The sequence below is a fragment of the Dendrobates tinctorius genome, unplaced genomic scaffold, assembly GCF_039654945.1.
Source record: "Dendrobates tinctorius isolate UK_male_01 unplaced genomic scaffold, ASM3965494v1 ptg000016l, whole genome shotgun sequence".
Taxonomy (NCBI): Eukaryota; Metazoa; Chordata; class Amphibia; order Anura; family Dendrobatidae; genus Dendrobates; species Dendrobates tinctorius.
The window spans coordinates 11,868,873-11,885,315 of NW_027361684.1; the positions used below are offsets into that span (position 1 = coordinate 11,868,873).

Below are 16,443 nucleotides of genomic sequence, written 5' to 3' on the forward strand. Positions count from 1 at the left end.
AGTATTGGCACTGTTCGAAAAATCATGTGATGCTTCTCTAATTTGTGTAATTAACAGCACCTGTAACTTACCTGTGGCACCTAACAGGTGTTGGCAATAACTAAATCACACTTGCAGCCAGTTGACATGGATTAAAGTTGACTCAACCTCTATCCTGTGTCCTTGTGTGTACCACATTGAGCATGGAGAAAAGAAAGAAGACCAAAGAACTGTCTGAGGACTTGAGAAACCAAATTGTGAGGAAGCATGAGCAATCTCAAGGCTACAAGTCCATCTCCAAAGACCTGAATGTTCCTGTGTCTACCGTGCGCAGTGTCATCAAGAAGTTTAAAGCCCATGGCACTGTGGCTAACCTCCCTAGATGTGGACGGAAAAGAAAAATTGACAAGAGATTTCAACGCAAGATTGTGCGGGTGTTGGATAAAGAACCTCGACTAACATCCAAACAAGTTCAAGCTGCCCTGCAGTTCGAGGGGACAACAGTGTCAACCCGTACTATCCGTCGGCGTCTGAATGAAAAGGGACTGTATGGTTGGAGACCCAGGAAGACCCCACTTCTTACCCAGAGACATAAAAAAGCCAGGCTGGAGTTTGCCAAAACTTACCTGAAAAAGCCTAAAACGTTTTGGAAGAATGTTCTCTGGTCAGATGAGACAAAAGTAGAGCTTTTTGGGCAAAGGCATCAACATAGAGTTTACAGGAGAAAAAAAAGAGGCATTCAAAGAATAGAACATGGTCCCTACAGTCAAACATGGCGGAGGTTCCCTGATGTTTTGGGGTTGGTTTGCTGCCTCTGGCACTGGACTGCTTGACCGTGTGCATGGCATTATGAAGTCAGAAGACTACCAACAAATTTTGCAGCATATTGTAGGGCCCAGTGTGAGAAAGCTGGGTCTCCCTCAGAAGTCATGGGTCATCCAGCAGGACAATGACCCAAAACACACTTCAAAAAGCACTAGAAAATGGTTTGAGAGAAAGCACTGGAGACTTCTAAGGTGGCCAGCAATGAGTCCAGACCTGAATCCCATAGAACACCTGTGGAGAGATCTAAAAATGGCAGTTTGGAGAAGGCACCCTTCAAATATCAGGGACCTGGAGCAGTTTGCCAAAGAAGAATGGTCTAAAATTCCAGCATTGTAAGAAACTCATTGATGGTTACCGGAAGCGGTTGGTCGCAGTTATTTTGGCGAAAGGTTGTGCAACCAAGTATTAGGCTGAGGGTGCCAATACTTTTGTCTGGCCCATTTTTGGAGTTGTGTGTGAAATGATCAATGTTTTGCTTTTTGCTTCATTCTCTTTTGTGTTTTTTCATATAAAACAAATTAATTGAAGATAATACCAAAGAATTTGCGTTTTCAATCATTTTCAGGAAGAAACTGAGTTTTATCTGACAGAATTGCAGGGGTGTCAATACTTTTGGCCACAACTGTAAATATACGGCCCTCATGGCCATTCAGGACGCGACGCTCCGATTAATTTTTGCGAGCCGTTTTTGTGGCCCCATAGGAATCTATTGGGGCCGCAAAAACAGCCTGCAACAACACGGCAAGTGTAAAAGAACCTTTAATGGAGGGCTTCCTGGAGTACGATGCACTGAATTCATTGAATGCACTGAGGCACATGCTACGTCTTGATTGGAAGGAACCTCACCAGAAATGATATCTCTGTCAGGGATTGGAGTAGCATTTCTGATGTACGAAATGCCACCACAATGAATTTGATGGAGGAGCGCAGCCACGTACCGTCCCATTCACAGTTCCGCCTATTTTGTCTGAGTTGCTTTAAACTCGTGTGACAATGAAAAAGTCTTTTATTGCACAACCCAGCATTGCACAAAAACTAAACTTTTCAAAGTATTTTACGACAGTTTTCTGACAAAAGCTTTGTTGAATCAGCCATTATAGTGTTGCAGGGGATATAACCGCAGAATAATCGCAGCACTAGTGTTTCGATTGCTGTGACCATCCTGAAGAAACTGTAGTTTACCCAGATATGTTAGGGTCTGTGCATACGGTGCGGTTTCTACTGTGGATCCGCCGTGGATTTGCCGCTGCGCATCTGTAGCAGAACTGCAGGTGATGTACAGTACCATTATAGCCTGTGTAAAAAAAAAAAACCGCTGTGCACATGCTGCAGATTTTTCCGCGCGGTTTTTGTGCGGAAAAAAAGCAGCATGTGACTTCTTTTGTGCGGTTTTGCTGCAGTTTTCCACCTGCTCCATTCTACAAATCCGCAGGTGGAAAACCGAAATGGAAAAGCGCACAAAAACGGCAGTAAAACCGCAAAAAAAGGAAGAAATCCGCAGGTCATGTGGGAGGATCTGCACCGTGTGCACATAGCCTTAAGGTGCTTGGTTCCATGCACTCATTTTGCATATCCACGCCTCAATCACTGGTGATTGACAACACTTACCTGCACTGTCAAACAGCGGGGCGGGGGGGGGTGGGGGTGGGGGGGGGCAGGGACATGCTAAATCAGTGGCTGAAAGAGAGCAGCCAAATTACCGTTTAACTTCACTAGCTATCTTATAAATATTGGCATAGTGCACATTTACTACCTTATTTACGCTGACAGTACTGATTGCCTAGATTGATAACCCATGAACAACAAGATAACTCACGAGCATTACGCCCCCTGAAGAAGCAGGGAGTGAAACGCATGTCGGGGCACCAGGAACACATTCCACTTTAGTCTTCAAAAATATGTAAGTTATCTTGTTGTTTATGAGTTATCATTCAAGGCAATCCGTAACATCAGCGTGCATTAGGAAGTACACTTGCACTATGCAAATAATTTATAAGATAGCTAGTTAAGCTTGTATCTATTAAGAAATCTATATTTTATTAACTACTTTGTACAATTCCATATTGATTAGATTGATTAACTATGCAAATGCAATATGGGGTCTGCCATTGTATTTCTTTTTTGAACTTATGTATTTTAAATAGTTTAATTTTTCAATAAAGTTTAAAGATTTTTTTTTAAGATATACTATATGAACCTATCTTTCTTTTGGTGGTATTCGTGGCTCAAATTAGGGTGATAGACATCCTAGGCTCATTAGTTTATAACCTGAAATTTGGGAATTCAAATTATACAAATTTGAAAAGAATCAAAAAGACAAATATAAATACTTGAAGAATAAAGAGAATGGTTCGGTTTTCGAGTTCTTCAAAGACATCACCCATAAATAAATAAATGAATTATGAAAAAAGCCATATATCTTTGTAAAAAAAAAAAAAAAAAAAAAAAAAAGACTTACTGGTTTTAAATGAATGACGGAGCTGTTTGACATTACGGTGTGATCTCCTTCCATCATGTCCAATTCACTCTTGTCATCTGAGGCATCTGGAAGACTATTCACACTACTACTTTGGCTACTGGCACTAATAGACATGCTTGGGATAGACTGGTTACTGCCAATGCTGTTTACAGTTCCTGTTCGGCCAACTAAGTGCTCTTGCTCCTAAAAAAAGTGAATTAACTGGATATAAAATTTTAGTCCAAACAATCGTTCTCCACATAAAATATTAAGGATTAGTAAAATAAGAGCTACTGTAAGTTTCTTACCACATAAACTAGTATTTAGGTTTTCAGTGGGTGTGATAGCACAATGCATCTCATCAAAAAGTTAATGGACTATAAAATGAGGTGGAAAATAATATATCGGATTGTATTAATATACAAACATAAAGGGGCTTAAAGAGAATGTTCGTAGTTTAAGCAGTCACTGTTCAATTAGTGTGTATGGAAGAAGTTATAGACGTGCTCATGCTTTAGTCATTCTAGACAGCCACTAACCAAGTGTTACATGATCACTCATCTATATTGCAATGGACGTTTGTTCTGCTGTAGCAGCCACATCAGAAGGAATGACTGGCTGCGCCTGTGATAGCAACTGATTGTGGAGGATAACAGAACATATAACCTTTTTACGTATTAAGCAACAGCATTGGGGATCATACCTCCTCCTCCTCTTGAGTTTCCACAGCAGGGCCATTATGGGCCTCCTGGAAAAGCAGCTTCTTCATTTTACGGTACTGTAGGTTATCCAACTCTCTGACTGCATCCTTTGTCCTCTGGATCAGGTCAATTAACACTGTTTCTGGTCGCTCACGCAAGACAAACATGTGCTGCAATATTATAAAGCATATTAAATCCATCAAGTAATGACCTCAAAATGGAAAGTTTATGCAACAATACACTAAAAGTAAACTAGATCAAAACTGACTGTACGTCAAATGTGTTAAATCTTTTATACTACTGAATTATCACCCAAGAGTCTCAGTTATTTCAAATATTACCAAAAACAAAAGTGCCTGGGACTCATACTCAAATTACAGTCATTTTCTGGGCCTTAAAGGGAAGGTGCCATCCCAAAAAAATTTTTTCAGCAATTGAAAAAATGTAAAGAATTAATGTATACATTTTCTTAAAAAATATTATCATTTGTTTTTAATTTTGTAAAATATGAAAAATAATTTTAAAAAGTTTGGCATTTCCACTTGTTAACACTAGGGGGAGCAGATACTGAAATTTGGCACAAAAACCTAGTGTACACAACTATCTCACATTATTGTCCTGCAGTAATTATGGGCGTACAGTGTCCATGATGTTTGATTTTGATATATGATCATGCCCTAAAATGAACACTGTATGGGCGGAATCTGCTGACATGGGTGTGGTGTCACTCCTCTCCTCCCCTTCTTGGTGTTTGCTAAGGAAAAAGAGAGGATGACATCTAGGAACACAGTGAGCAGCCATTTTGATGGGGCCTGCAAAATTACTGACTGTCTTTTCATGTAAAGTCTGGATCAGAACAGGTCACCAATCAGCAGAAATGTGTCCTGGATTTCTGTGGAGCAGACGGCCCATCTATGTGTATAAAACACAGCGCTCTATGTACAATCCCTGGCACCGAACAGGGTGCCCCCCACAGACCAACACACTGCTCTCCTGAAATACTCTGTGCTGCTGTCACCCTGCTCCTTCCTCCATATATCAGGCCCCTGTCGCCTCGCTTTCACACATCGCCAAGACAGGATCTGAGGATAGGAATGGGTCTTCGGTCACCGAGGATGGCAGCCAGCAAGGATTCTGGGAGCAGGGTGACAGCAGCACAGAGTATTTCAGGACAGCAGTGTGCTGGTCTATGGGGGGCACACAGAGAGATATATGGTAGAGGGAGCAGAGTGACAGCAGCACACAGTATTTCAGGAGAGCAGTGCGCTGGTCTATGGGGAGCACAGAGGGAGATGTATGAGGGAGGAGCAGGTTGATAGCAGCACAGTATCTCAGGAGAGCAGTGCGCTGGTCTATGGGGGGCACAGAGGGAGATATATGGGGGAGGAGCAGGGAGACAGCAGCACAGAAATCCAGGAAACATTTCTGCTGATTGATGGCCTGTTCTGATCCAGACTTTGCATGCAAAGACCCCATTCCCCTCCTCAGATTCTGTCCTGGCGATGTGTGAAAGCGAGGCGACAGGCACAGTCCGGGGTGATGCTGGGAAGCAGGCTGGGGGGGAATGGAGCCATACAGTAACGATAAAAATGAGACCCCTCTCTTCAGCTGCCTCCCCTGACCAGTGTGCAGGTGCTCAGCCAGAACCACCCCAGAATGGGTCCCCTTTTAGCAGATCACAAATAATACCGCCATATAGATCATACACAATACCACCATGTAGATCACACATAAAACCAGCAGGGTGACAGCAGCAGAGTATTTCAGGAGAGCAGTATCACACAGGATAGGATTAGATACACGGCTCAGAAGTCAGTATCACACAGGAGAGGATTAGATACACGGTTCAGCAGTCAGTATCACACAGGAGAGGATTAGATACACGGTTCAGCAGTCAGTATCACACAGGAGAGGATTAGATACACGGTTCAGCAGTCAGTATCACACGGGAGAGGATTAGATACACGGTTCAGCAGTCAGTATCACACAGGAGAGGATTAGATACACGGCTCAGCAGACAGTATCACACAGGAGAGGATTAGATACACGGCTCAGCAGACAGTATCACACAGGAGAGGATTAGATACACGGTTCAGCAGTCAGTATCACACAGGAGAGGATTAGATACACGGCTCAGCAGTCAGTATCACACAGGAGAGGATTAGATACACGGCTCAGCAGTCAGTATCACACAGGAGAGAATTAGATACACGGTTCAGCAGTCAGTATCACACAGGAGAGGATTAGATACACGGTTCAGCAGTCAGTATCACACAGGAGAGTATTACATACACGGCTGAGCAGTCAGTATCACACAGGAGAGGATTAGATACACAGTTCAGCAGTCAGTATCACACAGGAGAGGATTAGATACACGGCTCAGCAGTCAGTATCACACAGGAGAGGATTAGATACACGGCTCAGCAGTCAGTATCACACAGGAGAGGATTAGATACACGGTTCAGCAGTCAGTATCACACAGGAGAGGATTAGATACACGGTTCAGCAGTCAGTATCACACAGGAGAGGATTAGATACACGGTTCAGCAGTCAGTATCACACAGGAGAGGATTACATACACGGTTCAGCAGTCAGTATCACACAGGAGAGGATTACATACACGGCTCAGCAGTCAGTATCACACAGGAGAGGATTAGATACACGGTTCAGCAGTCAGTATCACACAGGAGAGGATTACATACACGGTTCAGCAGTCAGTATCACACAGGAGAGGATTACATACACGGTTCAGCAGTCAGTATCACACAGGAGAGGATTACATACACGGCTCAGCAGTCAGTATCACACAGGAGAGGATTAGATACACGGTTCAGCAGTCAGTATCACACAGGAGAGGATTACATACACGGCTCAGCAGTCAGTATCACACAGGAGAGGATTAGATACACGGTCCAGCAGACAGTATCACACAGGAGAGTATTAGATACACGGTCCAGCAGGCAGTATCACACAGGAGAGGATTAGATACACGGTTCAGCAGTCAGTATCACACAGGAGAGGATTAGATACACGGCTCAGCAGTCAGTATCACACAGGAGAGGATTAGATACACGGCTCAGCAGGCAGTATCACACAGGAGAGGATTAGATACACGGCTCAGCAGGCAATATCACACAGGAGAAGATTAGATACACGGCTCAGCAGTCAGTATCACACAGGAGAGGATTAGATACACGGTTCAGCAGTCAGTATCACACAGGAGAGGATTAGATACACGGCTCAGAAGTCAGTATCACACAGGAGAGGATTAGATACACGGTTCAGCAGTCAGTGTCACACAGGAGAGGATTAGATACACGGTTCAGCAGTCAGTATCACACAGGAGAGGATTAGATACACGGCTCAGCAGGCAGTATCACAGAGGATAGGATTAGATACACGGCTCAGCAGTCAGTATCACACAGGAGAGGATTACATACAAGGTTCAGCAGTCAGTATCACACAGGAGAGGATTAGATACACGGTTCAGCAGTCAGTATCACACAGGAGAGGATTAGATACACGGCTCAGCAGACAGTATCACACAGGAAAGTATTAGATACACGGTCCAGCAGGCAGTATCACACAGGAGAGGATTAGATACACGGCTCAGCAGTCAGTATCACACAGGAGAGGATTAGATACACGGCTCAGCCGTCAGTATCACACAGGAGAGGATTAGATACACGGCTCAGCAGGCAGTATCACACAGGAGAGGATTAGATACACGGCTCAGCAGGCAGCATCACAGGAGACAGCATTACAGATATGCCCACACTGGTGAAACTTCCAGCCCCCCCCCCCCCCAAATTATACACTAGACTATGGGCTGTATATGTCACTGTCCTCAGACAGCCATAAAAGCTCTCATAAAAGCAAAGTTGTCAGATTACGGGAGATCACTGGGGCTGTGTGTGAGTGAGGAGGCGGAGACAGAGCAGGAGGACAGTGGAGCTGGAGCAGGAAGCACGGTGCAGAAAGTGGAGCTCAGCAGATAGCACTGGGCTACAGTAAAATGGTGCCCAGCCACACCTACAGCAGTGAATGGTGCAGCCCACAGGGGCGTGCCCAGTTCTCAGCTAACGAGGCTGCATGGTGGGGTCGGGAGCCGACCGTAGTCTCCTATGTCCAGGGACGGCCATATTTGCAGACTGTACGAGTCCTCCACAGATCTGCAAATCAAGATGGCAGCGCCCAGTGGCTACATTAAAACATTATTACAAACAAACCATAAATCCTAGTTAGTACAACATTTGCTGAAACAACATGTTTTGTTACTTACTCTTTTTTTGCAAATTATATAAAATTGCGGCACCTTCCCTTTAAGGTGGTCATATAGTATATTTCTAAAGCTGTCAGCCAAGCAAAAGTCCTCATGAACACACATGCAAGCTCGGTTCGGCCAAGCATGCATGTACTTCTGATGGGGGAGCAGGGAATAAGCGCTGTAGTGGGAGTTTTCTTGCAAGAAAAAATTTTCAGGCATTTTGAAGTCAACTGGATTGTGCGTGGCGATTGCTGGAATTCTTTTTAAGCTACAAGAAAAATAAGCACTCACCTTAAGCAGCTCTTCTGACGTGGGTCGATCTTGAGGGATTTTCTGGAGACATGAATCTACAAAGTTTCGAAAGTAGTCAGACCTGTGGAAGGAATAAGGAAACAGGTGGTCAGAGAGGTGGTTTCTAACATGTATTGGATTTAACAGTCATAAGTGTAGTTTACAAGTAAGGTAACCTCTGCATGTTTGAGCAAAAGTCATCTGCACCCCAGAGTGTAGAAAAGAGATTGACACGTATGCACTACACTGTATACCACACATTATGTGAAATGATAGGAGCTACAGAGCAAAAGGTGCCAGAACAGTATGGAGTGGAGACCTGAGAGTAATACATCAGATAACAAAAGGTAACCATTTCATAAATTGTGGCAATAAGAAGTACTACATTTAGGCTATGTGCCCACATAGCGTTTAAATCCGGACACTGAAAACCGGACTCCTTCCCAGAAATCGCGTTTTTTCAGCGCGATTTTACCGCGATTATGTTCGCGATTTTGCAACGATATTCAAGCACTTGCCAAGCGATTTGAAGCATTGCTTGGAAAGTGATTGACAGGTTGGTCACACTCGAACATAGTGTTTGACAAGTGTGACCAGGTTTTTACTATTGAGGCCGCCTATGCGGCCTCAATAGTAAAAGAAAGAATGTAAAAAATAATTAAAAATTAAAAAATCGGGGTATATTTACCTTCCGTCTTCCCGCACTGCCATCCCTGGCCTCAGCGCTCCCAGTAATGCCTTGCGAGACCAGTGATGACGTTGGTCTCGCGTTGCTATAGCGATCTCACGAGACCGCTAGTGTCACGCGAGACTACGTCATGACAGGACCTTGCCGCAAGGCATTACTGGGAACGCTGAGGCCCGGGATGGCAGCGCGGGACGTCGGAAGGTAAATATACCCGATTTTTTCTTTTTTTTACAGGGGTATGGTACCCAGGGCCTGGAGGACAGTCTCCTCTCCTCCACACCATGGGTACCAACCACACATGAGACGCTTAACTTCGCGCATAGTGGGCATAGCCACACGCGGGAAGTAAGCGGTTCCCATGCATTCCTATGGATGCGGAATCGCGGCAATTCTTTGCGATTTCGCACAAAAGAATGAACATGCTGCGATTTTTTCCGTGATGCGATTCCGCCACGGAAAAAGCGCAGCATTAGCATAGCATGTGCGGAACGCCATAGGAATGCATGGGGGGCGTTCTGTACAAGATTTTTAAACGCTTTTGAGCCGAAAACCGAGGCAAAAACGCTTAAAAACTGCATCGTGGGCACACAGCCTTACTTGTACTGGTGTCAGCATGTATTCGACATATACATATCTATATCTCAAAATCAAAACAGGTATGACCACCCTTTGCCTTCAAAACATCATGAATTCTTAAGTACACTTAGGCTACGCTCACACATCCATGTGACACGTCCTAGCGCTGTCCGTTCTTTTCTTATATGGCAACCTGACCCATAAAGTTTCACACGGTTATACACACTTCAGTTTTAAAAATGGGTCAGTGTCTCCGGTCCAGGAGGCTTCGAACATGTCTTCTGCTGATCAGATTTTGCAAATCCAAAGCTGCTCTTAAAGTTTACGTGGATCTGTGAGACAAGGATGAAACTAGCAAAACATACACTGTATTTCAGCGATTCATCCTATTTTACCTGATACATTGTTGAGTCTATGGAACAGAAAGAAAAAACAGCTTCAGACAGTATCTGCTTCAGAGAAAAAAGGGGATGAGAAAAAAAACAAAAAAAACAAACAACTAGGATGACGCATGAGAAGGGAAAAAAAAAATTGGTCCGTTTCTCTTAGATGGTAATACTCACACGAAGTGTGACATGTAGCTTTACACTAAATTTTTTAAGAAACTCAGCAGGCAGGTGGCTCCAAACTTTTTGTATACTTGTGCAAACCCTTCTGCTTCTTCATATTATCCCAGACATTCTGCATAATAATAATAAACTATTTCTATAGCGCTGACATATTCCACAGCACTTTACATTTCAGAGGGGACTTGTACAGACGATAGACATTACAGCATAACAATAATCACATAGATCATAACAGATACCAAGAGGAATGAGGGCCCTGCTCGCAAGCTTACAGTCTCTGAGGAAAAAGGGAGACACAAAAGGTGGGTGGTAACAGTTGCCCTGATTGTATGGACCAGCCATAATGTTAAGTGTGTATCAGTACAGACACAGAGGGCTAACGGATGCATAAAGCATGTGGGAACATGATGCGGGGAACGTGGTTATGGTAAAACTTTTGGCTGTGCCACACAGGGATAGTTAGGTTAATGTGTTGAGGCGGTAGGCCAATCTGAATAAAAGCGTTTTCAGGGCACGCTTAAAATTATGGGGATTGGGGACTAATCATATTGACCTGGAAAGTGCATTCCAAAGAATTGGTGCAGCACGTGTAAAGTCTTGGAGATGGGAGTGGGAGGTTCTGATTATTGAGGATGCTAACCTCAGGTCACCAGCAGAACGGAGGGTGCGGGTAGGGTGGTAGACTGAAACGAGGGAGGAGATGTAGGGTTGTGCTGAGCCATGGAGAGCTTTGTTGGTGAGGGTAACAAGTTTGTACTGGATTCTGGAGTGGATGGGTAGCCAGTGTAAGGACTGGAACAAGATAGAAGCATCAGTGTAATGATTGGCGAGGAATATGATCCTGGCTGCAGCATTCAAGACAGATTGGAGGGGGAAAGTTTGGTAAAAGGGAGACCGATCAGAAGAGAGTTACAATAGTCTGGACGAGAATGAAAAAGAGAAACAGTAAAGAGTTTTTGAGGAGTCAAAGGTAAGGAAAGATCGAATTCTAGAAATGTTTTTGAGATGCAGATAACAAGAACGAGCCAATGATCGGATGTGGGGGGCAAAGGAAAGCTCGGAGTCAAGTATGACCCCAAGACAGCGGGCATGTTGCTGGGGAGTAATAGTGGAACCACACACAGAAATGGCAGTGTCGGGTATAGGTACATCAGTAGAGGGAGGAAACACAAGGAGTTCAGTCTTTGACAGGTTCAGTTTCAGATATAATGAGGACATGATGTTAGACACAGCGTTTAGACAATCGCTGGTGTTTTCTAAAAAGGCAGGCGTGAGGTCAGGAGAGGAAGCGTATAATTGGGTGTCATCAGCATAGAGATGGTACTGGAAACCAAATCTACTGATTGTTTGACCAATAGGTGCATTATACAAAGAGAAGAGGAGGGGGCCTAGAACCGAGCCATGAGGAACCCCAACAGTAAGTGGAAGATGAGAGGAAGAGGAGCCAGCAAAATATACAGTAAAGGAGCGGTCAGAGAGATAGGAGGAAAACCAGGAGAGAACAGTGTCCCTGATGCCGATGGAGCGAAGAATAGTGAGGAGGAGCTGATGACCCACAGTGTCGAATGCTGCAGAGATCCAAGAGAATTAGCATGTAGTAGTGACCATTAGATTTAGCTGTTAGAAGATCATTAGAGACTTTAGTGAGGGCAGTTTCAGTAGAGTGTAAAAAGCGGAAACCGGATCGGAGAGGGTCGAGAAGAGAGTTATCAGAGAGATAGCGGATCAGAAGGGAGTGGACCAGGCGTTCCAGGAGTTTAGAGATGAAGGGAAGATTAGAGACAGGTCTATAGTTAGCGGCACAGTTTTGGTCGAGGGATGGTTTTTTAAGTAGTGGGTGTATGATGGCATGCTTAAATGAGGAGGGAAAGATACCAGAAGAGAGAGAGAGGTTAGTTATTTTAGTTAGGTGAGTGGTGACAGCAGGGGAAAGGGACTGGAGTAGATGTGACGGAAATGGGTCACTGGTGCAAGTGGTTGGGCGAGAAGATGCAAGGAGCCTGCTTACTACTTCTTCTGTGACATGATGTTGAGATCAGGGCTCCATGAGTACCATATCATTACTTCCAGGATTTTGTTCTCGTTTTAGGTCACCGGTCTTAAACCATTGGAAGACTAAGCAAAGTAACAAGAAACAGGGTAGTTCTACTGAATGAGCAAGGTCTCACCCAGAGAAAGACTTCAAACCACACTGGGGTTTCAGGGTGTGATGTTGAAGCTCTTTTAAAAAAGCAAAAAGGTTATGTTTAGGACAGTAGAGATAGGGAAGGTTACTGCAGCAGATGAGACACGTGATCTTTACTTCTTTTGAAAACGAGAAGATGTCAAGCACTGTCATCGGCTCATAACTGGCAGCATCCAGGGGGACCCAGCTACACCCACCTATTTCAAGTCTGGCTAGAATGTCTTCATGAAAAAATTGCAGACAAAAACCATCCAATTGACATGAAAACAAGATCAAGTGACTCAACTGTGCAAGAAAACATAAGAACTGGGGTATAGAAAATCTGCAGCTTATTTCTCTGCAATGAGGCAAAATGTGAAATTGGTTTGAAAGACCAGCTCACCCACGTCTGACCTCACCGCACCTCAGACTCGGATCCGGCCCTGCCCTGGCCGCACAGCAGCAATAAAAGAAGAAATGATCCAGCTGAAGTGCTCTGGTGATTTATTGAGTGCTGTTCAGACAACAGAACATTGTTTACGCGTTTCTGGCTAGACGCCCTTAGGCCGTGTTCACACACAGCGTTTTTTTAGCGGTTTTTACCGCGGTTTTCACTATAAAACTGCTATAAAACCGCTAAAAATAAGGTGCACAGTCATTTCTATGCATTTTGCACTTTTTGTGCACATTGATGCGTTTTTTACCGCGAAAAAACCGCATCGCGGTAAAAACCGCAGCATGCACATTAATTTTGCGTTTTTTTCCGCGGTTTAGGCTTCTTCCATGCTTTTAGAAACCGCTGCGGTAAAAAACGCATCAAAACCGCGCAAAAAACGCACAAAAACCGCCGCTGAAAAATAGGTGCGGTTTCTGGGAAGGGATTCAGGTTTTTGTGCAGAAATTTTCTGCAACGTGTGCACTTACCCTTAATCATAACAACATTCACTAGTTGTTATGATTAAGGGCGTCTAGCCAGAAACGCGTAAACAATGTTCTGTTGTCTGAACAGCACTCAATAAATCGGAGCACTTCAGCTGGATCATTTCTGCAAAATGTTTAATACTTGGCAGTAAGGCCAAGTTCACACGTAGCTTTTGTGTTTCCGTGGTGTTTTTAAACGCGCAACTGTGTCGCAAAAAAAAAGCATCCCATGCAATCCTATGGCATTTCGCACATGTGCTAATGCTGTATATATATTTTTCCGCGGCGGAACTGCATCGCGGAAAAATACGCAGCATGTTTGTGCAGAATCGCGGGGAAAATCAGCACACATAGCAATGCATTGTTCCGCTTACTTTGCATATGGCTGTGCCCACCATGCGAAAAGTAGCGGTACATTTGCGGATGGTAACCACGGTCTGGAGGAGAGGAGACTCTCCTCCAGGCCCTGGGTACTATATCCCTGTTAAAAAAAAAATGATAAAATGAAAAATCGTGTTATTCTCACCTTCCGGCGGTCCTCGCAGCGTCAGCAGGCCTCAGCGATGCTCCCGGCAACTCCCATTCACAGGCATGCCTTGCAACAATGACCTATGATGACGTTGCGAGATCGCGACGTCATCTAAGGTCATTGTCGCAAGGCATCCCTGGGAAAGGGACTAGCGGGAGCATCGCGATGAAGGGGAACACTGCGCGGGACGCCGGAAGGTGAGAAAAACACGATTTTTTTTTTTTTTTTTTTACTATTTTAAACTTTATATCTTTTTACTACTGATGCTGCATAGGCAGCCTCAATAGTAAAAAGTTGGTCACACTAGTCAAACACTATGTTTGATAAGTGTGACCAACCTGTCAATCAGTTTTCCAAGCGATGCTACAGATTGCTTGGAAAACGCTAGTATTCTGCAAGCTAATTACGCTTGCAAATCGCTAGTTTTTCCACAGAAAATACGCGGGAATTTAAAATGCGGATTTCTCGCATATTTCCTGCGGAATGGAATTCCGGAATTCCACACGTGTGCACATAGCCTAAAAGAAAGCATTCCACACGTGTGCACATAGCCTAAAAGAAAGCATTTTGTTCACCAAAAGCCTGAAGCGTGGTACAATAAATGAGCATCTGCATCAGTGAAGCATGGTTGAGGTGCCTTGCAAATGTGGGGCTGCATTTTTACAAATAGAGTTGGGGGAGTAATGGTATTCTCAATGCAAAGAAACACAGGCAGATCATTACCCATCAAGAAATTCCATAAGGAATCTAAATGGCTTCAAATTTATTCTCCAGCAGGACAACGACTACAAAAATACAGCCAAACGTCATCAAGAACTATCTTCAGAGTAAAAAGAACTAGGAGTCTTTGAAGTGAGGATCTGATCCCCACAGAGCCTGGTCTTATCGAATCTGTCTGGGAATACATGAAGTGACAGAAGGATTTGAGCAAGCCTACAAACACATATGATGGATGGTCAGTTCTCCAAGATGTTTAGAACAACCTCCCTGGCGAGATCACACAAAAACTGTGTGCAAACTGTACTTAGAAGAGTTCATGCTGCTTTGAAAATAAAGGGTGGTCACATCAAATATTGACATGATTAAGATTTCTCTATTGTATATTCACTTCAATTGATAAGCTTAACAGCGTATTCTTACTTGGTAGCATTTTTTCCCACACCTGCCTAAAGCTTTTGCACAGTGCTGTATAGAAATCACAATTTTAAGATGACATTCTTCTGACATCATGACAGCTCCGGGAAAAGGATAGTTTGCTGGCAGCACATGCATCATAGTTCAGTTGAGACTGTTACTGAGCATTAGTTACTAGGTGGTGGCCACTGTCAGGACCAAGAAAAATAAAATGCCACACATGTTCTTAGACCGAGGTTGCATAGAAGGTATTATATGTTCAGCCTAATTCTGGTTCCTGACAAGATTCCAGGAATGAACTGTGCAGTTTATAGCCGAGGACTTGGGATTTACACGGCTGTACTTGCAGAGCGCTAGTAAAACATTTAAAGAACCTTTCCCACATTTAAAGACCTGCCAATGTGATCAGTCACAGCCTAGACCACTGGGAGGTACACTTTTTTGCTGCAGATTTACAAATAGGTATTCTCATCTTAGTCATGTCTAGCTGAGACGCGAATAGCCGTATATTAGCGGTTGCTCTTTCGGTAACTAACAAGTCACTTCCACAGGAGTTCTGGAACTAACAAATCCGGCCAGCACTGGCGTCCCATTATATGCGGGTATTCTCATCTCCGCATACCAGCTGATGTAGGAAGACCCTATGAAAAGGATTTATAATGTACTAATTTTTGCACTGTGTTAGACAAAAAATAGAAAAATGTTTAAAAAAACAAAACAAAACCAAAATTATACCTAATGAATGTATCCATAGACAATCCATTCAACCGACTGAGGCCAATAGAGTGTCCCCATAGCTCCATCATGTATGAGCAAATTGTGCTTTCCTATACAGTGGGTAGGATTTGTATATACCTCCGACACTGATGAGAAAGGGCTCTGTTCAAATCTGAACTGTCTTTATTTATACATTTACTACTGTGTTACATTGTTCTATAGTTGGGATCATTTAGTTTATAGAACTTATTTTCTTTTATTGCTTTGTTTGCACTCTGAGCAACCTTTCACATTTAAAGGGAATCTCTTGCCATTTTTAGCATCTAAACTATCACCAGTGTTTTTAGTGATGCAATGTGTATCACAAACATTTTTTTCTATTAAAAATGGCACTGTAATCTCGTGCATAAAGCACTTTATATAGTTAGATCGTACCTGCTCATTTAGTCGGAAAGAAAAAAGAAGTTCCAGCGCCAGGAATGGAAAATTAAAAATCCATTTTATTGTGCCATTGCATATTAAAATTCCAGCAGGTACAGCATATCTGTCGGATGACTACAGAACAACGCGTTTCGACGCCTCAGGTCTTAATCATGTTCTGACATTAAATGCAACCAACTTCCT

At 43.6% G+C, this 16,443-nt stretch overlaps 1 protein-coding gene across 1 annotated transcript in view; it reads right to left on the minus strand.

Moving 5' to 3' along the window:
* Positions 1 to 16,443, minus strand: part of TAOK1 (TAO kinase 1) — a 161,332-nt gene that overhangs the window by 31,371 nt on the left and 113,518 nt on the right. Inside the window, exons 11-13 of the mRNA XM_073565475.1 lie at positions 8,522 to 8,603; positions 3,966 to 4,133; positions 3,263 to 3,466 (exon numbers count right to left, since the gene is read on the minus strand). Of these exons, the coding sequence (XP_073421576.1) occupies positions 3,263 to 3,466; positions 3,966 to 4,133; positions 8,522 to 8,603 (454 nt within the window). The remainder of the gene's footprint in view (positions 1 to 3,262; positions 3,467 to 3,965; positions 4,134 to 8,521; positions 8,604 to 16,443) is intronic.